At 37.7% G+C, this 23508-nt stretch overlaps 3 protein-coding genes across 8 annotated transcripts; all 3 read left to right on the top strand.

Annotated features, from left to right (window-relative positions):
• The first annotated feature begins 374 nt into the window (after positions 1-374).
• On the top strand, positions 375-2606 carry LOC131250070 (uncharacterized). Of its 2 annotated transcripts, XM_058250733.1 has the most exons (3): positions 375-635; positions 726-1234; positions 1345-2606. In XM_058250733.1, exons 2-3 carry the CDS (start codon positions 1220-1222, stop codon positions 2488-2490), a joined length of 1161 nt encoding a protein of 386 aa, XP_058106716.1. In that variant the 5' UTR covers positions 375-635; positions 726-1219; the 3' UTR covers positions 2491-2606. The 2 variants fall into 2 exon arrangements, with proteins under 2 accessions (XP_058106716.1, XP_058106715.1); XM_058250732.1 differs by having other exon boundaries at positions 726-2606.
• Positions 2607-2787: 181 nt separating this feature from the next.
• On the top strand, positions 2788-6797 carry LOC131249648 (uncharacterized). The gene is made up of 9 exons (XM_058250434.1): positions 2788-3545; positions 3640-4323; positions 4696-4825; positions 4927-5171; positions 5249-5452; positions 5697-5801; positions 5905-6381; positions 6485-6532; positions 6666-6797. The coding sequence occupies exons 1-9, from the start codon at positions 3453-3455 to the stop codon at positions 6795-6797; spliced, it is 2118 nt and encodes a 705-aa protein (XP_058106417.1). The 5' UTR covers positions 2788-3452.
• Positions 6798-19281: 12484 nt separating this feature from the next.
• LOC131248854 (heat stress transcription factor A-2b-like) lies at positions 19282-22753 on the top strand. 5 transcript variants are annotated; one of them, XR_009172497.1, is made up of 4 exons: positions 19282-20169; positions 21013-21867; positions 22226-22338; positions 22471-22753. XR_009172497.1 is itself a non-coding variant. In XM_058249331.1 (2 exons), the coding sequence occupies exons 1-2, from the start codon at positions 19864-19866 to the stop codon at positions 21778-21780; spliced, it is 1074 nt and encodes a 357-aa protein (XP_058105314.1). In that variant the 5' UTR covers positions 19284-19863; the 3' UTR covers positions 21781-22083. The 5 variants fall into 5 exon arrangements, 1 of the variants encoding a protein (XP_058105314.1); XR_009172498.1 differs by having other exon boundaries at positions 22173-22338; XR_009172499.1 differs by lacking the exon at positions 22226-22338.
• Positions 22754-23508: the final 755 nt, after the last annotated feature.

Below are 23508 nucleotides of genomic sequence, written 5' to 3'. Positions count from 1 at the left end.
TTTAGGTATAGGACAATCAGTTGTCCATTTGAGATTTTTTATGTGGCCAAGTATAGATATAGTGTGCTTTTGGAGGCATAAAAATTTTCAAATTGTCCCACGTTTTGACAATTCAAGGATGGATAGATTAGAATGCTTTCGGTTCCCTGATTTAAATGCACATGCTAGTTCTGCGTTGTATCTGTACTTTTCTCTCTGGTTACGTTTCTTATATTTATTTCTAATGTCAAACATCCTCACATTATGTGGATACTTGACATGGGAATCAAATGCAAGATCAACGTATTTGGAGAGACATGGGGAGATGCTGCTGGAATTTCGGTGTGGGCATTTAAATGGGAACATAGAAGTATTATAATCTATCCAGTCTTGGATGGGTGACTGATTTAGTTAGTCAATTAAAGATACCATTAGAGATTCTATTAGATGCCTAAATCATCGTCGCTTGTGGGGTGAGCAATAATGGTGCTTGTTTCATTATAATTTGTCTTTTTCATCCTCTTCTTTAAATTTCTCTTAAACCCATTTTAGTTTCTCTCCTAGGAAGCTTTGTCGGGCTCACGTTGTATTTCAACTAACTTGTCGAAGTAGTCAAGGAACATAGTGATGGATAAGAGTTGGATTCATTTGTCAAGGTATCTCAGTAACTTTTTCTTCCAGTTGTTGTGGTCCAATGGTTAAGATTCATTGTTTGATATGTCCTCCAAATGCATTGAATGGTTTAGGGTAAGCAATGCATACGTAAGTGGAGCTAAGGAATTCCTAGACTTTGCATTTACAAATACAAGTGATAGAGGGAGGATCCTATGTCCATGTAAGAACTGCAATAACAACTTCTGGGTATCTCGACAAGAAGCATATGATCATATTGTGTGTGACGGATTTAATACGAGTTATACTCATTGGCATTTTCATGGGGAAGCCACGTCTTCTTCTATGCCTAATCTGGATCCAAACGATGATATGCACGAATTGTTACATGATGCATTTGATTTTTCAGGTCCGGATGATCAAGAGAGTGATGCAACATATAGACCTACACAGGGGCTTAATACTGAAGCACAACAATTTTTCAAATTAGTAGAAGACGCCGATAAGGAATTATACCCAGGCTGCAAGAAGTTTAGTAAACTCTCTTTCATTATTTGACTATATCACATAAAGTGCCTTGGTGGATGGAGCGACAAGTCATTCACGATGTTACTTGAATTGTTAAAGGATGCACTTCCCGAAGGTGAAACCTTACCAAGGTCTTTCTATGAAACCAAGAAGATTATTGGAGACTTGGGCCTAAAATACAATAAAATTGATGCTTGTCCCAATGATTGTATGTTATATTGGAAGGATGTTGTCGACGAGCAATCATGTGGTATATGTGGTGCTTCCAGATGGAAAACATTTGAACATCAATCAGATGACGAGGCGACTTCTTCGACTGCCAAAGAGAGAAAAATTCCAGCCAAAATATTACGCCATTTTCCTTTGAAACCAAGGCTTCAGAGGTTGTACATGTCATCTAAAACAGCGTCCTCTATGAAATGGCATTATGAGTGTCGCACCGAAGATGGAATGTTAAGGCATCCGGCTGATTCCCCGGCGTGGAAAACTTTTGATCACTACCATCCGACCTTTTCATCGGATAATCGCAATGTTAGACTTGGGTTAGCAGCTGATGGTTTCAATCCATTCAAGACAATGAGTATTGCTCATAGCACATGGCCGGTTATTCTGATACCATATAACTTGCCACCATGGATGTGTATGAAGCAATCTTATTTCATGATGTCCTTGCTTATTCCTGGTCCTTCTGGACCTGGTAATGATATTGACGTGTATTTGCAACCTTTAATAGATGAGTTGAAGGATTTGTGGGAGGTTGGCATAGACACTTATGATGCCTCAAGCAATGAAATATTTCGAATGCGTGTAGCATTGTTGTGGACTATCAGTGACTTTCCTGCATATGCGAACTTATCTGGATGGAGCACTAAAGGACGCCTTGCTTGTCCTTGTTGTGACAAGGACACTTTGTCTAAATACTTGAAGCATGGTCGAAAGTTTTGTTATATGGGTCATCGTCGATTCTTGGAACTTGATCATAGATTTAGAAGTAATAGCAGATCTTTTGATGGTACAGAAGAATTTAGTGAGGCACCAACTTTGCTATCTGGGTCTGATGTGTTGGATCAGTTACAAGGAATTAATGTCACGTTTGGGAAGAAGACTTCTGGCAATTATGGGCACAAGAGAACACAAGAGGATAATGCGAAAGATCGATATAACTGGAAGAAGCAGAATATCTTTTTCGATTTGCCGTATTGGGAGCATAATTTGTTGCGGCACAATCTGGATGTGATGCATATTGAAAAGAATGTGTCTGACAATGTGCTCGGGACACTGTTGAACATTGAAGGGAAAACAAAGGACAGTTTAAAGGCACGTCTCGACATGCAAGATATGGGTATAAGACAAACATTGCACCCAAGGTAGCTTTCATCGAACAAAACATATTTGCCACCTGCATGCTTTACCATGTCAACCAGTGAGAAAGATGATTTCTGCAAAGTTTTGAAGCGAGTGAAAGTTCCAGATGGTTATTCAGCCAATATTTCACGATGTGTACATCTCAAAGAGTGCAAAATTTCAAGGCTCAAGAGTCATGACTGTCATGTTTTGATGCAGCAATTACTTCCTGTAGTGATACGAACAACATTGCCTAAGTATGTGAGCTCAGTCTTGCTTGAATTGTGTAATTTCTTTAGGGAATTGTGTTCCAAAGTTGGCCAAGTAAAAGATTTTGATGGGCTGGAATCTCAAATTGCGGTAACACTTTGTCATCTAGAAAAGATCTTTCCACCGGCTTTTTTTGATATTATGGTGCATTTGCCGATTCATTTAGCGGGTGAGGCCAAACTAGCAAGACCGGTACAATACCGATGGATGTACCCCATCGAGAGGTGGGTACAAATATTTATAAATTAAATTTATTTTTCATGCTATTCCGGTCACGCTAATCAATCATATATTTCTAAACTATTTAATATTGGTGACCATAGGTACCTGCACACATTGAAGTCATATGTACGTAATAAAAGTCGGCCCGAGGGTTCAATTGCAGAAGGGTACTTGGCGGAAGAATGCTTAACTTTCTGCTCGAGGTACTTGCATAATGTGGAGACAAGGTTCAACCGACCAATACGAAATGATGACTATGGTAACACCGTTATAGAACAATCCGCTATTTTTCCACGAATAGGTCGTGCATTAGGGAAGCCGGAGGATTATGTGCTAGATAAAGTTGCATTTACACAGTCACATCGATATGTTCTATTTAACAGCGGTGCACTCATCCCATTTCTTGAGTAAGAAAACTATAACACTTATTTTATACATGATGGAAAATAAGTTACTATCACGTGTCTTACTGAAACCAATTCATATGCAGAGAACACATGAATGTTGTTAAGCAAAAGAATCCTCGCGCACGACCAAGGGATATAGAACGCATTCACAATGAAACATTTCATAAATGGTTTAACGATCATGTAAGTAGTTGATGCAATAAGTCAATCGACGTGTGCATGTTCATTTATTTTCATTGTCCAGACATGTGCTTCTGTTTTAACATTTTTAAAATAGGTTGAACAGCTGCGCCAGGTAGAGAATGAGCAGGTCTCAGAAGACCTTAGATGGCTAGCTCGGGGTCCTTGTGCAACAAGAAGATACAAGGGTTTTATTATAAACGGCTTCAGGTTTCACACTAAAGACCGAGAAAAGAAAAGAAAAACTCAACATAGTGGAGTTGTGGTGACCGCAAAGACATCAAGCTTTGCGACTGTCAACGACAAAAATCCTGTTGCAGGAGATTTAACTTACTATGGTGTCTTGACAAACATAATTGAATTGGAATATTGTGGTGATAGGAAAGTTGTATTATTTAGGTGTGATTGGGTTGATGTTCTATCTCAGGGCAGGGGTGTCAGGAAGGATGGGTTGGGGTTCACGCTCGTGAATTTGAAACAGTTATGCCATTCTGGTCGACAGTTGTCTGATGAACCGTTTGTGTTTGCATCTCAAGCTGAGCAGGTGTTCTATGTACAAGACCCTGTTGAGAAGGATTGGCATGTTGTGATGAGGGCGAAACCTAGGGACTTGTTTGACATGCATGGGGAGGAGTTTACAAATGATGCTGATGCATACTTGGGGTGCTCGCCATGTAATGATCAAAGTTTGGAGGATTCAAGTAATGACATTGATAGTTGGGAAAGGATAGATATCGATGGTACAACAATTATCACACCTTTACCTCCCACCCAGACAATGGTAATTTACCTCCCACCCAGACAATGGTAGATGACCAAACAGATGATACTGAGTTTTCTGATCGTGATGGAAATGACATTATGTACAATAATTGATTTCTTATACACTAGATTGTCCTAAAGTATGAAAGAGAAATTCACATCTTTTTTCATATGGTTGAATTATTATTATTTTCACATGTTCATTTATTTTCATTGTCCAGACATGTGTTTTTGTTTTGGAATATGTTCCATTGATAATGGGATTCACAATTTGTACGGCTTGTATATTTCAATATGCAACTGTCCACAAATCAAGTTGTTCATTTTATGAATCTCCATTTAAATGAGAAATATTTGATTATCATATTGTCATATTGCTAGACATATACAGGTTTTAAACATGAGTACTAGACGCAGGGTTAGGCAATCTGTAGGCCCTATGACTGACAGCACTAGCCAGCCTCAGCTGCCCCAAACTAATGATAGTCCTGCTCAACCTCAGTTGCCTCAGGCTACTAGTGGTATAACAAAATGTGTTCTTCTCTTGTGGACAATGTGTTTTACTGTGTAATTTGCTTTTGTTAATTAGTTTTATATGTACCATTGTGATTTTATTCAACAGATTCAACGTCCAAGAAAACAAAGACTCGAGGGCCTACAAGATCCTTTGATGTTTGGAAAATGCGTGAAGGTCAACGGATTTCTATTTCCATCAACGATTTAGGGCAGCCCGATTGTGACAATGCTAGTAAGCTGACAAATTTCATAGGGACAATAGCACGCAATGGGGTATATGCTCCCCTTACATTTAATGATTGGAGGGCGGTGCCAAATGCGAAGAAAGATGATATGTGGGGGCTTGTCACGGTAATGGTTACGATGCTTTTTTTTTAATTTTTATTTTTGTTCATTATATGATTGTCCACTTTTAACATGTGATGCAGTCCAAGTTTGAGTTTAACGGTAATGCTAAGGCTTGGGTGCTGAAGTCACTTGGTAAAAAATGGAGGGAATGGAAGGGCAAGCTGAAGAAACTCTACTACTCTTCTCATGAGACTGATGAGGAGCGGCTCGCAAATCTTGATGGGCGGGTCCAAGAAGATCAATGGAAGACTCTCGTTCAATTTTGGAACTCTGAAGAGGGGAAGGTATGCCTCATTCAATTATAGAATTATACAAAATCTTTTGTTGATATTTTATAATTTACTGTCTGTGTGTCACATATAGGCTCGTTCTAAAAAAAAATAAAGAGAATCGGAAGAAACAACTGATTAACCACGTGGCAGCTCGAAGAGTTTTGCGCGAATACGTGAGGAAGAGGTAAATTTTATTAATAACCTGCCTAACCATGTTAGTATATTTGTGTTATATAACTTGTTTGCATAATAATAGAGGAAAAGGGCCAATGGGTCGGATCTGAGCCGGGCAGATATGTTTATCTTGACTCATACATGCAAAGATGGAAAGCCTGTGGATGAGGCCTCATCAGTAGTAATGGTATGTTAATGTATTTACATGCAAGAAGAGCTCCATATAAATGTGTAGCAGCAGCTAGAGTATTTACACATTAACTGTTACCATGTGATAATTATTATTGCAGACAAAACTCAATGAAGAAATATCTCAGCAACCCGGGGCCTCACAGAGTAGCACGGCAAGGGATGATCTATTATCTCAAGTTATGGGAGAAGACAAGTATGGTCGTGTCCGCACTTATGGGTTAGGACCATCTCCATCTGATTTGTGGGGTGCAACATCCAGCCAACAAAGGATGACTTCCATTGATCAGAGGAGAGATGAAAGATATGAGGAACTACATGCTGATATAGTCTCTCTTAAAGAAAATATAGCTGCACTCTCATCCTTAAGAGAAGCTGAAATGTCATCCCTTAAAGAAATTATGGTTGAAATCTCATCCGCAAGAGATGCTGAAATTTCTTCCTTGAAAGAAACTCTGATGAAATTGATAGCCACTATGAATAATGCAAACAATAACCAACCCACAGTATTCGGTGCTGCAGCTAGTTCTAACATGAACCAACAGTCTTCATCATCAAGCCATTGGGTGAACTCTCAGGTAATTATATTATATAAATGTCTTTATTTACATATGCACTATGTCCTAGATTATATATAGTTTAGTTGGTATTTAATGATTGATATTGATTCATCATTTGCAGAAGCACTCGACGAATAAGGGGAAGACCACGAGTTGCACTAGCGCTGGGGTAATTCCTTATACCAAGTGAATAGTTCTTTTATTATATTTTGATGTTATTGTCTTCTTAATTATATGTGGTATACGGATGAGTGTTTATTCAATACAATGTAGTTTGTCAAATAGTGAATTTTATTTTGTAGGATGTGACTAGAGTTCTTCTTACAAGTATTGTCAAATTCGGGGTTACTATTGCTAAAGGAATTGTTTTGAGCAAGGATCCGCTCACAAAAGTAGGGGGCACGAACTTGGAATTGGTTTTTGGGAAGTATTAATTCATGTTGCAATAGTACGAGAGGAGGTTTTGATAAGACCCTATGGACGATATAAAACAATTGGGGATGCTATTGGAACGAGTATTGTTTGGCCCTCTATTATATGTAAGGTCAGATTTTTTTTATTTTTATTTTCTATATACAATAGAATTTCTTGTACAAGAATGCGAGTACTAATTAATTTCTTTTTATTGTTTTGTTTTGTAGGTTTAAGGAGAGATGGATTGAGCTAAATGAAAGGATCTCTCTCTCTCTCTCTCTCTCTCTCTCTCTCTCTCTCTCTCTCTCTTGTAAATGTTTTATGTTTTGTGCATGGGTTTAGGACTGATGTGTGATTGGTTTTGGATAGAAAGTGTTTAACTCTCATTTTGGAATTTGGATTGACTTAAGATCCAATGCATATGACAGGTTGGGTAACTAAATCAACAAGTTAGCCAAACATGATTTACTCTTGTTCTTATCAATTTTCTTTATAACTCAATGCAACTCTTGTTCTTTCCATGTTTCTTTACAACATTAATAGGATGGCGTTGACCTTTTTTAGCATGTTTTTTGTGGCAGTGTTAGATGATGGAAGCCAAGCGAAGGAGAACAACTACATTTATGTAAGTATTATAAGTCTTAAGCTCCATTTGGTCATCACATCAATCTTTATGAATATAATTTTTTATCAAACCAAATGGATCTTAAGCCCCTTTTTTAACTCCGCCAATGCAACTACTTGCATTGCCGGTCCCAAGCCCGGGTAAAGGAGGAGGGAGAAAGGCTTGAACGTCAAGGTGAGTTTTCTGGATCTATGATTGTCTCTGTTTTTCCTTTTCATCCCTCTTTTTTATTACTTTGATTGTATTGTGTTTGTCCTTAGGCCATGGCAAAAACTGTAGAATTTTGGTTTTGTACTTGTTTTCCTGCAAATTAGTTTGTGATTTTTTCCTTATTATAGTCTTCTATCATTGCTGACTCTTTCCTTATTTCACTTTCCATTATAACTGACAGTTCTTATTTTTGCACTGCCAGTGGGTACGCTTTTTGGAAGATGGGTCTGTGAATTACATAGTTGGTAATGGATCTTATTTCTAGTCTTTTATCATTGCTGACTTTTCTTTAATACCGATTCAAGTGACTCACCTAGCTTTTAAATGATGCTTCTGACATCAGTATGTATGTTCTTCCTTACTTCAAATGATGCTTCTGACATCAGTATGTATGTTCTTCCTTACTTCAAATGATGCTTCTGACATCAGCTAATTTTATTTTTTATTTTGGCGATTTTCACTGTTGTATCTTCTTCTTTGAATTCTTTTATAACAGTTAGCATGTTGGCAAATAGTTCTTTGTGGCATTGACAAAAGTCACGTCTCTGTATGTTTTGTGCTTACTCTATGTTATTTGACTATTCAGGTATTATCTCAATTGTATTTTGAAAGTTTTGAGTTTGTTGTTTATTTCATGCAGGAACCTGCATCAGAGATACAGGACAAGATTTTATTTATTATTAATAATATTTCAGCTTCAAATATGGATGGGAAAGCAAAAGAATTTACTGATGTCCTGAAAGAGTAGTACTATCCATGGTTTGCTCAGTATATGGTGATGAAAAGGTGAGAAAAATCTTATGAATAACCTTTAGTTTCATTAGGTGATTTTTACTTTACTGGGACATTATATTTGACAGAGCAAGCATTGAGCCAAATTTTCATGAGCTGTACTTGGAAGTTCTTGGAGAAAGTTAATTCAAGATTGCTGAATAAGGAGATTGTCAAAGCTACTTATGAGAATTGCAAGGTGCTACGTGTCCTAATTGTCTACGTTCATTCTTTTACTGATATATTTCTTTTATACAAATGTGTACTTTGTCTAATTTCTACAAGTGAGGGGAAGTGATTATTTATAATTCATTTGACCCATTGTGGGCAATGACACTAGGTCAGGCCAGTTGCATGGCTTTCCTTGGTCTTGTATCCTGTGGGAAGAGTTGTCACTTTTCTTTTAATGGGGATGCTGAAGATGCTAGGTTTGAAAGGTATAAGGTTTCTGTTTTCTATGATTTTCCTTACTCAGTTTCTGTTTTCCCCCAAATTTCTATAGATTTTGGTTTTGATCATTTTGCATGTTCCAGACTGTTAATCTGATGTGGACATGAATGGGTTTTTTTCTTGCATATCCCTAATAAGATTGTTTTCCCCCAAATTTCCATTGTTGTTATTATTATTATTTTAAAGGAGTAAAGGTGATTTAGAGACCTTACTAATCCAATCCTCAATTACAAAGATACTAAGTTGTATGATAACAAGCGTATGCCACATTGGAATTTAGATATATTTAGTCCTATACCAGCTGTGGAAATTTTGTTGACTTCTTCAATTGGTTCCTTGTTTTAGTATATCAGTTTTGATTTATCAGGAGAATTAATGGATTTCCTTGTTTTAGTATATCAGTTTTGATTTTCTAGAAAGTTGAATGCTGCATACAAGTCATGCAGGTGCTTCTCCCATCTTGTTGATTGATCTTGCAATAGTCTTTCTAATCAGGACATGCTCTTCTATTTGTCAACTTCTCCCATCCAGAGATGCTTTTGTTTATTTCCACTGACTCATATCAATTTGATCTGTGATACATGGAACTTCTTCATTGGAGCCACATAGCATATACTTCGCGATGTTGTACCAGATACCTGGATACATGCACAATGGCACCCTGTGAAATTGGTTTTTGATGCAGTGCTTTCACAAAGCCAAAGTAATATATTGTTCCTTGAAAGTAGTACTTGAAACAAACAGAACAATATTTCAGGGGGTTCTCCTGTCTAGTCTTTATTTTCCACATCACAACACAATTTCATTACTGGTTGATCTATTTTCAGTTTTGACTGCTTTGTTTAGATGACTATGTTAACAATGACTGCAATTGTCATATGTAGATTTGGTTTTCCTTATTTGGTAGCTCATAGAACTTTTATTTCAAAATTTTTTTCTTATGTTTGTAATTATAATAAGTATTAATAGGTTATGTTATAAAAATTGATGTAGATGGTCATGAATAGAATTTACATATATGGTTTATTGGTAGAGTCAGTTGACATGGAGCATTAGTTGAGTTGAGTGACTCGGATTGAGAAGTTTAGCCCAGTCGTGATTGGATCAAGCTAGCACTACAACAAACACGTGCTTACTCGGCACTTTGGGTGCATCTTTCACCGGCGCTATCTAAAACAACCCATGCATATCAATGTGTGTGTGTGTGTGTGTGTGTGTGTGTGTGTATAAACCCTACTCCCTCATTTCGTTCCCAGGCCCCGACTGTACAACATGCCATCTTCTTTCTCGGTACTGTTGCTAAGGTAAGTTTTAAGAGCGAGAAATGTTGAACAATATTCTCATGAATAGGACTGAGTGTTTTTTCAGTGGTACACACAGATGCCAATGTGGCGTAGGTATGTTGTCTAGGCCATTCATCAGGTAGCACCCTTTAAAATGTTTTCTTGGAATTTTGTGTTATACCGGTAAATGGGTTCATTCGTCTCATTGACTTATCTAACAGAATTGCTTCGGGCCCTTTGCTTTTTATGGACACCAGTGGCTTGTATTCTTTGGTGAGACCTTTTCTTTCATTAAACTGCTAGTTTTTCTTTGTCATATTGTTATAGAGAAATGCTTGTACAATGGGTGTTTTCATACAGTGAAGGATTGTTTCCTCGAATCAGAGGTAAGGATTGTTCAGCCAATCTAATTCTGGGAGTGAGACTCAGAGATAGTGGGTTCCACTATTTAGTTGGTTTAATTTGAGAAATTCGATGCCACGTGTACATTTTCTGATTGCCTGTCTATGGACCTTCATATACTCACCGAGTACCAAACAACTCCCCTTCAAACCAGAGTCATTCTGTTGTCGCATTTTTAGGTTACGGTTAAGGCAAAGTTGTTATCTATAAACCTGTGCCCATATGTTTTTAAAACAACCATATGTGCAATGATTTTTGTTTTGGACTTTGGATTGTGCAAGTGGGGCCTATGGTTCAGTGATCCAAGCCGTTGAAATGATCATCACCACTATGGATGGTTAATGTAACAAATTTCTTCCAAGTTGGAAGATCCAAGCCATCAAATATTAGGCATTTTTTGGGTTGAATGTGAAATGTTTCTAGGTCCACCTATTGAAGAGTTAGCATTTTCTCCAATCTGAACTAGTTTAGCTGCATGGGCCATCCATGGCACAATTATCAACGGTTTGGATCAATGTACCATGGGGCCCACTTGTACAAGCTGAGAGCCCAAATGATACTATATAAACATCAGACCCAAAAGTATATGCATGCAGTAGTTATAACTTTTAAAATCTCGAATTGCATGAAGATGTTCAAACATAAAAAAGAGGTGTGGTCCAGTGATACACCACCATAGGTACCAGTGGCACCGGAATGTTGTAGGGCCCATGTGATGTATGCATGACATCAAACCCGTCTATCAGGTGTATGCCCTCACATTCAACCTCAAGCGAAAAAATCCATGTGTTTTACTGTCAGGGGAGTATTCGGCCGATGATACCTGGGAATTTGTAGAGCTGCAAGAACAGATCACTAAAGGCTATATAAGTGTCTGGGCTCTTCATAAGAAAGTAAGCTCTCAACTTTGTAAAATATTAGTATGTTCATCTTTATTTATAAGTTGATTTATCTTTCAATTGATTGTGTAAAGCATAGATGTGCTGCGACATTCGTTTGTTTGTTAGCATGTTGGCTTTCTATTTTACCTTCTTTTTTGTTTTGCTTGTAATGGAATTCAAGTTACAACATTTGTTGCCTTGATAGTTTTTGATTTTTTAAGGTTGGGATCAAAGGATTGATTGTTTCCCATGCATCAATTTGTTGAATGCTACTTTTTAACTTTTCTTTTTTTCCTTGTGTGCAGGATTTTAATCAATTGTGCCTAAATTTACGCCTACAAGCACTTCAGCCTTTTGACGCCGCTCGTGCTAGGAGTAGACCATACAGAGGATTTGTTTTTTTTTTTTTTTTTTTGTTAAATTTATTTATTTAAATTCAAGACCATTTTCAATTTATTGTAATAAATATTATATATATTTTTTTATTATGTAGTACTATAAATTTTGTTTAACATTCAGTTTTATTTGTATTGCATCATTTGCATCATTTTTATGTTTCAAATATTTAAAAAATATAGGTTTCGATTGAATTTTATATAATAATAAAAATTACTGGCATGCTAGGGCCTCTTTTCCGTACAAAGGCATTTAGCGGCGTTTCTGTAGAAATCTTACGGCGCTTTCCCAGGAGAAAAAGTGTTCAGAAACCACGTTTAACGGCGCTCGGATTGACTTTTGCCGGCGTTTATTCGCGTCGCGAAAAAGCTACATTATCGGCGCTCAGACAAGCGCTGCAAGAAAGTATCTAGCGCCAACATAACTTTTAGCGACATACCCATTTATCGGCGCCTATATAGCGCCGTTAAATCTATTTGCGGCGCTTTTTGTGGCTTTTACCGGCGCTTTCGAGCGCCGCTAAAAGTTACATTTGTTGTAGTGACCGGGGTGTCATATATGTCCCAGGGTGAAAGTCCCCAAACCCATATGATACCATGGAGGATGCTCCAACGTCAAGACCTAGTGGATACATGAGCGCACGAGTGTCGAATACCAAGAGGCCGCGTCTTCCACTGTGTAGTAGTCAGTTGGAACTAGTGTGGCCTTACCCGCCCGAGGGTAGGGGCAGTGCTAGGATAAATCTGACTAACTCGTAAATGGGTCCACTACCGACATGTCGGGTAAATATTGGTAGACTACTAGTCAGGCGGGTAGTGAGGTCTCTTCCTTGCATGGTTGCACGTCTAGTTGAGGTGGCGATCTGGTGTAGAGTGTATTAGACCCCAGTGATTATCTAGAGAGGAACTGTACTGATATGTGTATTTAGATGAGGACTGGCATGACTTATGATTACATCTTGCATATGACATTGGCCACGTAGGCCTTGCACCGCATAGCCTTGGTATGGCTGACAGCATTATATTAGACCCCGGTGATGATCTCAGAGATGTACGGTACTGATATTATAACACCCTGTCACTATTGCACACGTGGGTGGACGCTGATGTGGGCGAGTTCTAAGGGTGTAGGCGAGCTACCAGTGGTTAGCAGGCTACTGTGCAAGAGTTGCATACTGAGTATTTTACTCGTTTATTTATTCATCCACTATCCACTTGGACTGGTAGTGTGCAACCAAATCATTATGTGTACTTTCGCAATGGCCAGTATTTTAGTTGGGTTGCACGACTAACTTGAGATCAGGAGTTTACCACATTGGGTCTAGCTATGCAAATTTAGGTATGAGACTGGTTTGGATAGAAGGCCCTTGGATGAACCCCACAGCTTGCAATACCACGTACTATCATCCCGACTACACACTCCAGCTCTTTCATTGCCCTTCTTTTGTATATCATATAGTAGAAAATGGAATTTTATTATCTTGTTTATGATGATTGGTTATTTTAATGATTCATGGTCGCTTGTTGAGTGACATGCCTATTATTAATGTCATGTTCATGATAACCTGTGTAGTTATACGACATGATTGATTGATAACCTACTCACCTATGATAACATGACTGGTTGATAACATGCCTATAGTTGTTTTGGATGTCTTTACGGGAGTGCCCTAATAAGACGTGTTTTACTCCCGGCACGCAGTAGACTCACGAGCTGTTGTTTGCTCATACATATTATTTACACTTTTTCGGGATGCGTACAAGAGCTGTTGGAGTTTGTTATTGTTTCTTTCATTACCGTTGAGCTGGTGGACCATATTATGCGTGATATGTCGAACAGGTTTGTCTCTTCGATATGCGTTGATACCATGTACAAAATGTGTAACCACCTAACAGATTAACTGTTCAAAAAAAATTTCACATAGAAAATTCTCCTTGTAAAATCCCAGGATCGGAATCTGACACATGGGTGTCGGGAGCCGAGAATGGGATACTACAGAGGCTGTCAGTGCTAGATTCGGTGGTCGAAAATTTTGTGAGCCCAGTTTCTGAGTTTGGGGCGTGACATTTAGAGCTAATTTGGTTCAACCAAATAAAAATTTAGTCCGACCAAAACCAGGTTCGGTGTGACCAAGGCATCTCAAGTGTGACTGAAAGTAGACAAAAAGCTCTAGTGCAAAAAGGAGTTAATTCAGTCCGACCAAAGGAAAATTTTGTTCAACCGAAGTCCGATGACTGAAGAAGGCAGAGAATCCAGTTACAATTCAAATTCGACTTCGGTCCGACAGAAGGTAACTTTGGTGCGACCGAAGCATAACCCATTGCGTAAATTTGAGGCAGTTTTAAAGTCGGTGCGAGCAAATCTTATAAATATGAGTCTCTTAGTTGTTTCTAAACATGAATTAGGGTTTGAAGAGTGGAGCAAGATGTTGGAGAACTTCAAGGAGTCCTTCCTTCTTCCCCAATCTTCTTCTAATTAGTTTTTCATGTTTTGTTTAAGAGTTTTAGTTTCAATCATGTCTTTGGTTGGCTAATCTCTTAGTTAAATCTAAGAAGTGAAGCTTGTAGTTTATTTAGATGTTTATTTTACTTTAATTCACATTTTTGTTGAACTTCTATTGATTTATAGTTTGAATGAAGGAATATTTTCAGTTTTCTGTGATTTATTGTGACTCCAATTACAGTAGATGCTTGAAAGGCTTTTGATATCTTCTTACTTAATTTGCAATCGTGAGATCTGTAAAATTTGTGATTTACCATTCTCTCTTGGGCATGGTAGATGGTTGAATTCTTTGCGATCATCATATTGGTGGTTCATGAGTGAACTAATCCAATGACAAGTTCATCTTTTGTTTTAACCTCTTTATCATCCAACTAGATAAGATAGGACTCCAATTCCAGTTATGTTTATTGAATCAAGTAAGGTGGCATCATAATAGCTACAAGTGGATCATTAGCACTCTAATGTCCCTTTTATAATTGATAGTTTATTCACAATTGACCTCTCTTATTCTAGATTTTAGTTTAAATCTCAATTCTAGTTCCAGTTCTAGTTTATTTCAAAATAAGTACAAGATAAGTCCTTGTGGATTCGACCTCGGTCTCACTGAGTTATTACTACAGCGCAGCCCTGCACTTGGGGTTGTAAACAATAACTTAACTAGAATCGAATTCCAATTCAATTTAATCAGAAGATAGATCGATTAATTCAACATGTAATACCCGAATAAGATAAATGAATCGAGATAAATCGATCTCTCATGAAGATCTAGGCAATTGATTGTAGAGAATAAAAACATCTATTGTACCTGAAGTTAATAATAGATCAATTGATTATACATATCATTTTCTTTTTCAAATTAGGAATTCAATCACGCCAATTACAATTCAACATTAAAAACCAATGAAACTGAATTAAAAATAAATTAACTATAAGAATTCATCAAGGGGTCCATCCCTTAACCTTAGATAAGATATTAGCCTAGCATGACTAACATCTTAAACAAAACCAAAATAAATAAATAAACTATAACTAAAGGATTGAGGAAAAAGAACGGCATTTGAAGAACTCTGCCCTAACTTTCTCTCTCCAAACCCTAGCTTATTCTTAGAAAATGAGTTTAGAAGCCCTTAAATAACAAAAACCACCATCTTTGGAGAATCTCATTCAAATTAGGAAACAAATTACATGCTTAAAATCATGTAAAAATTGTTGATTGCACCTTCGATCAATCAACTCCAATCGAACCACCATCGATTGAATCAAACTTGTCCACAATTTTCTAGCAAGCTTTTCAAATTTCTGTTATTTTTCTAATGAATTGAAGATTGCACTTTTTATCAAGTATGGTTTCTGAAAATTTCAAATTGTCTCGATGCGAACTTAGATCGGATCAAGTTTAATTAGAGTCTGTCGATTGAATCGAAGCTCTACTCGATCGATCAAAAGTTGTTTTTATTTAATTCTTCTCAGTGCAATTTCCACTTCAATTTTTCACCTTTGGTACTTGATTTCCTTAGGCCTTTGACACTTCAAATCTTCAATTCAATGCTTCATTCTTCCAATTCTTCAAACTGCACTCCTTTTAGGTTTTAAATCATTACTTTACACTTGTATTTGCCTTAGACTTCAAAATTCTTCTAAAATTTAAAAACGCACTTAATTAATTCATTTTAACACTTCAATGCACATTAAAATGATGTGGAATAAGAGATAAATATACAATATTTAAGTCTGATCTGACATGTGCCCAAAAATAAGTCATAACCAAAGCTGAAGTGGACCGCTACACAAAAAGTGGTGGGGACAATAATTTCTAATGTTGAAACATTCCTAGGGCCCACCATGATTTTTATTTGCCATCTAACATGTTAATAAGGCCACACAAACCTAGATGAAGGAAAAAATAAATAAATATCATATTGATCTAAGTGACCCCAAGAAGGTTTTAATGGTGGACACTTGAGCTTCATATGTCTCATTTGTTTTTTGTTTTTTTCCAAGCCATAAAATTATACTGCTGAATGAAAGGATGGTTTCAATGGAAGCAGATTGGTTGATGTACCACACACCAGCTATATAGCTGCTGTAGTTAGGTGTGGTGCGAAGACGAGCACTGACGCTCCTCGATCTCTGAGTTGTACGAACAGTTCAAATGAGATCAAAGTTACATGGGCTCCACAGTGATGTATTTATTATATCTACACCCTATCATCTATTTTTAGAGATCATTTTAGATCATTATTCAAAAAAGGAATAATATCCAAATATCTTTTGGACCTCACCACAAATAGCAGCGGAGATAATGATTTTCACTGTTAAACAATTCATAGGGCCCACCATAACGTTTATTTTCCATCCAATCTGTTCATAAGGTCACAAAGACCTGAATGAAGAGGAAAAACAAATTTCATATTGATCCAAAACTTCTGTGACCCCAAAAAGGGTTTCAATGGTAGACGTTCAATCCTCCATTGCTTTTTGCAATGTGGTCCACTTGATAGTTCTATCTATCTTATTTTTCGTCTCAAGTCTTAAGATGACCTCGCCAAATGGCTGGTTTGGATATAACACAACTCATGATCAAACCCACAAAACTTGTTGACATAAATACACCAGCTATATAGTTAGTGTGAGGTACACCAGCCAATCTGCTTTGGGTTTCAATATAGGAAGCGGATTGGCTGGTGTAACACACACCAGCAATATAGCTGGTGTGGGTATGGTCGTGCGTTGAGGAGCAATGAGGAGTACTGACGCTCTTTGAGCTCCAGGTTGTACCAACGGTTGAAAGGATATCAAAGTTACATAGCCCCAAAATGATGTATTTATTATATCCACACCACTCATCTATTTTTTGAGATCATTTTAGAGTATGAGCCAAAAATCGAATCATATCCAAAGCTCAACTAGACCACACCACAAATAGCAGCGAGGATAATAATTTTCACCATTATAACATTCATAGGGTCTACCATAACGTTTATTTTCCATCCAATCCATTCATAAGGTCACAAAGACATGGATGAAGAGGAAAAACAAACATCATATTGATCCAAAACTTCCGTGACCCCAAAAGGGTTTCAATGGCAGACGTTCAATTCCCCACTGTTTTTTGCAGTGTGTTCCACTTGATCTTTAAATCTGTCTTATTTTTAAGCTAAAGCCTTATGACGAGCTCCCAAAATGGATGAACAGTTTAGATATAATACATACCTCATAATGAAACCTATGCAACTTGCTGACGTCAACACACCAGCTAGGTTTGGATATAACACATACCTCATGATGAAAGTAACTTGCTGACGTCAACATACCAGCTAGATCGCTGGTGTGTGACACCAGCTAATCCGCTTCCTTCAATATAACATATACATCGTGGCAGGCCCACAGAAGTTGGTGATGTGAGCACACCACTGTCCGTTTCCAGATCAACCAACTTCCTAGCACGGTAACCGTCGGCAATGAATGAGAGTTGCTTGTTGTTTTAACCAAAATTTGAGAGTAAATTTCCTCTTTCAAAGTGACGAAAATGCCCTGCTGGTGGTTCTGTTTTTTGTTTTTTTTTTATTTTTTAATGTGGTGTGGCTCACTTGAAGTTCAGATTGGAGTGAGTTTTAGCCACTAAGGAAAACCTCACAATACACACACGATAGACAGATTTCATGCACGCGCTAAGATAAGTATCATACATGGCTTTGTAGGTTAGGCTTAACCTACAAATGCTTGGAGTGGATCCGGGCTCTTCACAAACATGTCCTTGTTATCGGATGTGACTTAGAGACACCAGCTTTCCCATTTTATTGGTTTAATTTCATTTGGTTTATGAAACATCTGAGTTTCGGCGTATCAAGCTTCATACACCGAGTATCATATAACGCTCCTTTTTATCATCTCCTTCGTCTGCTTTCTGCTCATTTTCTCTGATTTGTAGGAATGTAGAAATCCAGCTGGTTTCTCATAACAAGTGGCGTGCAGTACTTCACACACGTGGCTTGTAAGATTAATTACACGTGGCATACACAATTCTCCCCCTGCCTTATTTCCCACCTTCATTACACGTAGCATGCGAGATTCTCCCCCTGCTTTATTTTTTACGCATTTAGGAATACTATACGTTCTTATGAAAATTAAGTAGTTGCACCAGCGCAGATAGAATGCAAACTTGTATCACTTCATTACTAAAAAATCATGTGAGTGCATGTATATCAATTGAAGCAGGTGAAAATATCCATTCAGATCGAGAGAGAGAAATATATATAAAATTACTAGTTGGAATATAATAATCAATTAAAAGAATCTGTACCCAAAATCAATCTCCTTGTGGAGCGCCCATTTTCAGGAAGGGCCCACCTCAAAACAACCCCAGCCATAAAACTTCCGGAACTTTCCTCTCTATCCTTCTTTAGAATATCATAATAAAATAGGTGGAAGTGTAAGTACATAGGAACTGACTATAAGTAATGGTCCACCCATCAAAAACCTTACATCTTATAAACTGCTTGCAACATCCAAACCATCAAATAAGCTGGACACATCACAAGGATTACTCTTTACAAAGAAAATAGCCCCATCTACTTGGAGCATCTGACGGTTGTATTTTTCTATTTATCAAGTATTAGACACTGTATTTTTATGGTATGGCCCACCTAATGAGTAGAGAAGGCTGATTTTTGCACAAGGTGGTCCACTATGGTGGGGCCAACCTATTGATAAAGTTGGATGTCAGATGCACTTTAGATAAGATGCAAGTTGACCATCACTTGTGGTCCAACTGATAAGGTTTGAGATCTTCTTATAAAATAATAAAAATTGTAAAAAATAAAAAATAAAAAAATAGTAATACTAATTTCCAACTGTTCTAGAACTTTCGGTTCGAAACCTCCTCTTCCCCACTCTTTAAAATTCCCACTTCCACGCCCCCTCCACAGCCTCTTTCCTAGCGGGATATTGGTCTCATCTCTCATCTTCAATTCCTTGGAAGAAAAAATCAAAGGCTAAAATATATTTCTCTTCTTCTTCTCACTCTCTCTCTCCTCTCTCTCTCTCTCTCTCAATTCTCAAAGCTGCAATGAGAAATATCTTAGCAACTTTGCTTCTCCTTCTCAATGCATCTCTTTCCATTCCCACCTAAAGAAGCAGCCTTCTTTGCATTTCTTGCATTGCCCATTTCTGTTTTTTGAGCATTTTCTTCTTCTTTGAACCTCCGTTTGGTAGAATTCGACCAGCTTTTTTGGCTGAGAAGCTTCCATTGAATGTTCTCTCTCTGCATTCCAATCAAGATATCGGCGGAAAATTAGCATTTTCTTCTGTACCGCTTTCACTGAAAAATGATGCCTTGCATATTTTCTCTGCTTCTTTCCAATCTTCCAGCATTTCCATCAAAGCCCAGATCTGTTTTCCAATAAGAATCAATTCTCTGAGAAAGATCTCATTGCTTCTGCAGCTTTCATCTCTGTTTTTCACTTCATCTGAATTCGTAACTTCCTTGCCTGCGAAATCTTGTATTTCCACCAAAAAACAATTTCTATTTCGATATCGAAAATTTCAGCTTCTCTGTTTTGCAGCCATGAATCCACCTAATACAGTGAAAGAAGAGTTCTCAGGAGCAAGCTCCTCCTCGTATTGGGGTGATGATGCTTCATTGATGGTCCTTCCCCAGCCGATGGAGGGCTTGCACGATGTGGGGCCTCCTCCCTTCCTGACCAAGACATTCGACATGGTGGACGAGCCAAGCACTGAACAGGTGGTCTCTTGGAGCAGGGAAGGAAATAGCTTCATTGTGTGGGACCCACATACCTTCTCCATGAATCTCCTCCCAAGGCACTTCAAGCACAGCAATTTCTCTAGCTTTGTCAGGCAGCTCAACACATATGTAAGTATACAAAGCTAGTTTATAGTTTGCTCTTGATTTCAGGTGCATAAACTGGAAACAGATTCAAAAAAGAAGAAATAGAAGTGAAGATGATGAAAGATTGAAGGACTTGAAGCTTTAAAAAGTAGGATACTTCGTTGCTTTATTGGATTCTTTTATTCAGCTATGAATCTTCGTCGATCTTTGTATTCAATATAAATTTTCTCTTTCTTTGTCTCTTGTTTCCTTCCCCAAATCTCTTTCTTGTGATTGGCCGGTGTTATTTTACTTTTCACCTTTTCTTTTTCCTTCACATACGTTTTCTGTCATTTTTCAGGGGAATTTGGGTCCTAGCTACTTCATTTTATGGAAAACAACTACAAATTACAGTAATAGAGCTTTTTTTTTTTTTAGGGGGGTGTACCTTATTTCTGACCGCTCTTAAAATAGCCAATCAGGAAATTACACGTTCACAACTAGTAATATACTCAGATGGAAATTTTCTTTTCTGTCTTTAAAAAAATAAAAATAAAAAAAACAACTCTTATGATAAATGTCTTTGTTGAGATATCTTGGATTTCAGAAATAAAGAATGAAATGTATGATCTAGAGGAGACAGCTGTTTTATTATACACAGATCCACACCAATAAACTAATAATTAATAAGAGGCTGCTAGCTTGGTCCTATCTTACTTTGATTTTTCCCTTTTTATGGTCAATCTATGTAATGATTTGGGGCAGGATTTGGATTTTGTCCATCTCCATCTCTAACAACTCTCTCTCTCTCTCTCTCTCTCTCTCTCTCTCTCTCTCTCTCTCTGCATCTTGGATTTCAATATTGACAGTAGAATTTGAATCCTTCAGGGCTTTAGAAAGGTGGATCCAGACCGATGGGAGTTTGCAAATGAAGGATTTCTTAGAGGGAAGAAAGATCAGCTGAAGAATATCAGGAGGAGAAAGCCACCTTCTCAACCCCCTGCTCAGCAGCAAGATCTAGGCCCATACCTTGAAGTTGGAAGATTCGGATTGGATCGAGAAATCAACCATCTAAGGCGAGATAAGAATGTTCTAATGATGGAATTGGTGAAGCTGAGACACCAGCAACAGAACACTAGAGCCCATCTCCAAGCCATGGAAGAGAGGCTACAAGGAACAGAGCAAAGACAGCAACAGATGTTGACTTTCTTGGCTAGAGCTATGCAAAACCCCACATTCATACAGCAACTGATCCAACAGAAGGAGAAAAGGAAGGAGCTTGAAGAAGCGATGACCAAGAAAAGGAGGTGGCCGATTGATAAACCGCCCAATGGCAGCAGTATCGGCAATTCGAGCGGGACCCATGATCATGAAACACAACTCAAGTTTGATTGTACGAATTTCAAAGAACTCTATGGGTTCGAAGTATCAGAGCTAGAGGCTCTTGCATTGGAGATGCAAGGATTGCGGAAATCTACCAGAGATGGAGAGGAGGAAGAAGAAGATGAAGAAAAGAATGAAGAAAAAGATATGAATGATGATTTTTGGGATGAATTGATGAATGAGAGATTTAGAGAAGATGTCAGAGGAAGCGAAGATGAAGATGTGAATGCCTTGACTGAAAGGTTGGGGTATTTGGGTTCTGGCCCAAGATAGAAAGAGAGAGTCCTAAGGGGTGTTTGTTCTGCTTATAGATTTTCCTTCCAATTTGGTTTTGTGGGAGGCTATACATTCCTTCCTCTGGTAGGAGACTTTCTATTGCTAACTGATCTATGTTACTTTCTTCGTTGTGTCGTGGGTTCTCTAAGTTCCATAAGAGAACCAGGAATAATCTTGTGTTGTGTATTGTTGTGGTTGTTTTACTTCTATGATTTCGGTTCTACAATACTGGGAAGCTGGAAACTTCATCTGGGTTTCTTGGCTTTTGCCAGAAGATCCTGAAACTTCCTTTTTCTATAATGTTGTTGGTTTAATCTTAGTTGATTTTCTGTATTGCTAGAATATTAGAAATTCAACTGGGTTTTTCCTTTTTCTTTTTCCTTCTGCAGATGACTCTGAAATGGCTTTTGGTTGTTTTGTTTCTCTGAATTTGGTTCTGCAGTGCTAGAAAACTGAAACATTCATTTGGGGTATTTGGATTTTGAAAGATGTTAAAATTATAGTCAGTACCCTTACAATGAAAGAGCATGTGAGGGAACCAAGCGACTGAATCCAGTGGGCTCTCTCTCTCTCTCTCTCTCTCTCTCTCTCTCTCTCTCTCTCTCTCTCTCTCTCTACATATGGCATTGAATTCGTACAATTGCTATGTTTCTTTCATCTTAATTTTGTGCTTTGGCTTTTCCTCAGCGGCATAATGAGGTTCGAAAGTGGGATGGCTCCAAAATTCAAACCATAACGGTCAGACGATATCTTTGGAATTCTGTTATTAAAAGTTACGTATTTTTGTACTAGTGAAAAAGGTTGGTAGAGTAGCTTTCTGTTATTAAAAGTTGGATATTTTTGTACTTGTGAAATGGTTGGGACAGTGGGATTGATGCCTTTATAAAGGTTGGATGGTGTTGGTGATGTAATATTTGTACGTTCATTGTCTGATAGGCGTAGTTTTGTCATTTCTGCCTTCTTTCATGAACGATTTTGTGATTCATGTGTCATTGACGAATTGTGTGGTTCCAAGTCAAAAAGGATTGGCTTGATGTCCATACCGTTTTTCTGTGGGGCCTATTTTGGATGGATCCTAATCACTAATGGTGTCTTTTTCAGCTGTTTATTCTGTTGAGAAGGAAAACATAGTTCAATACGGAGTCGAATAATTTTTTTATAAATTGTTGAATAGACAGCAATTTAGAGTTGAAAGAGGTTAGGATTTGAGAACAGCTATGTAGGTAAAAGAGAGGGGAGTGAGATCAGAGGCCACAGAGAGAGGGGGGGAAAGAGAGAAGAAGGGGAAAAGAAAAATAAAATATAATATATATATATATATATATATATATATATATATATATAGGAAGAAGAGAGAAAAGAGGAAAGCATTTCATATTATTCATCAATTCAGATTTATCGGAGTAAGGTCGGAATATCTCACCACCGCTTCTGTCAAAAGAGCATTGAATCTCCTCTTTTGCTCTCACATCTCTTGGCGTATGACTATGTCTATTCTCTATTCAGTTTCAACAATCTCACTTTAGTTTACAGGTGTATGCTTTGTGTCTTGCTGTTTAGTTAGATCTTGGCACAACAGAATTCAGAAAACCATCACGATCATCATGATCGCGATTTCTTGCTTTAGTTCATTTTCTTTCTTATTCTTTATTGATAATCTTCAAGGTCAAGGCTGACTTTGATCTCTCTCTCTCTCTCTCTCTCTCTCTCTCTCTCTCTCTCTCT

The sequence above is a fragment of the Magnolia sinica genome, chromosome 6, assembly GCF_029962835.1.
Source record: "Magnolia sinica isolate HGM2019 chromosome 6, MsV1, whole genome shotgun sequence".
Taxonomy (NCBI): domain Eukaryota; kingdom Viridiplantae; phylum Streptophyta; class Magnoliopsida; order Magnoliales; family Magnoliaceae; genus Magnolia; species Magnolia sinica.
The sequence above is the reverse complement of the archived record's forward strand: the minus strand, read 5'-3'. Positions and strand labels throughout refer to the sequence as shown.

Coding starts and splice junctions, on each gene's coding strand:
- LOC131249648 (XM_058250434.1), top strand. CDS start 3,453: ATGAATGTTGTTAAGCAAAAGAATCCTCGCGCACGACCAAGGGATATA. Junction 4,324..4,695: donor TACCTCCCACCCAGACAATG/GTAATTTACCTC, acceptor AGACATATACAG/GTTTTAAACATGAGTACTAG. Junction 4,826..4,926: donor GTTGCCTCAGGCTACTAGTG/GTATAACAAAAT, acceptor TTTATTCAACAG/ATTCAACGTCCAAGAAAACA.
- LOC131250070 (XM_058250732.1), top strand. CDS start 1,198: ATGTTACTTGAATTGTTAAAGGATGCACTTCCCGAAGGTGAAACCTTA.
- LOC131248854 (XM_058249331.1), top strand. CDS start 19,864: ATGAATCCACCTAATACAGTGAAAGAAGAGTTCTCAGGAGCAAGCTCC. Junction 20,170..21,012: donor TCAGGCAGCTCAACACATAT/GTAAGTATACAA, acceptor TGAATCCTTCAG/GGCTTTAGAAAGGTGGATCC.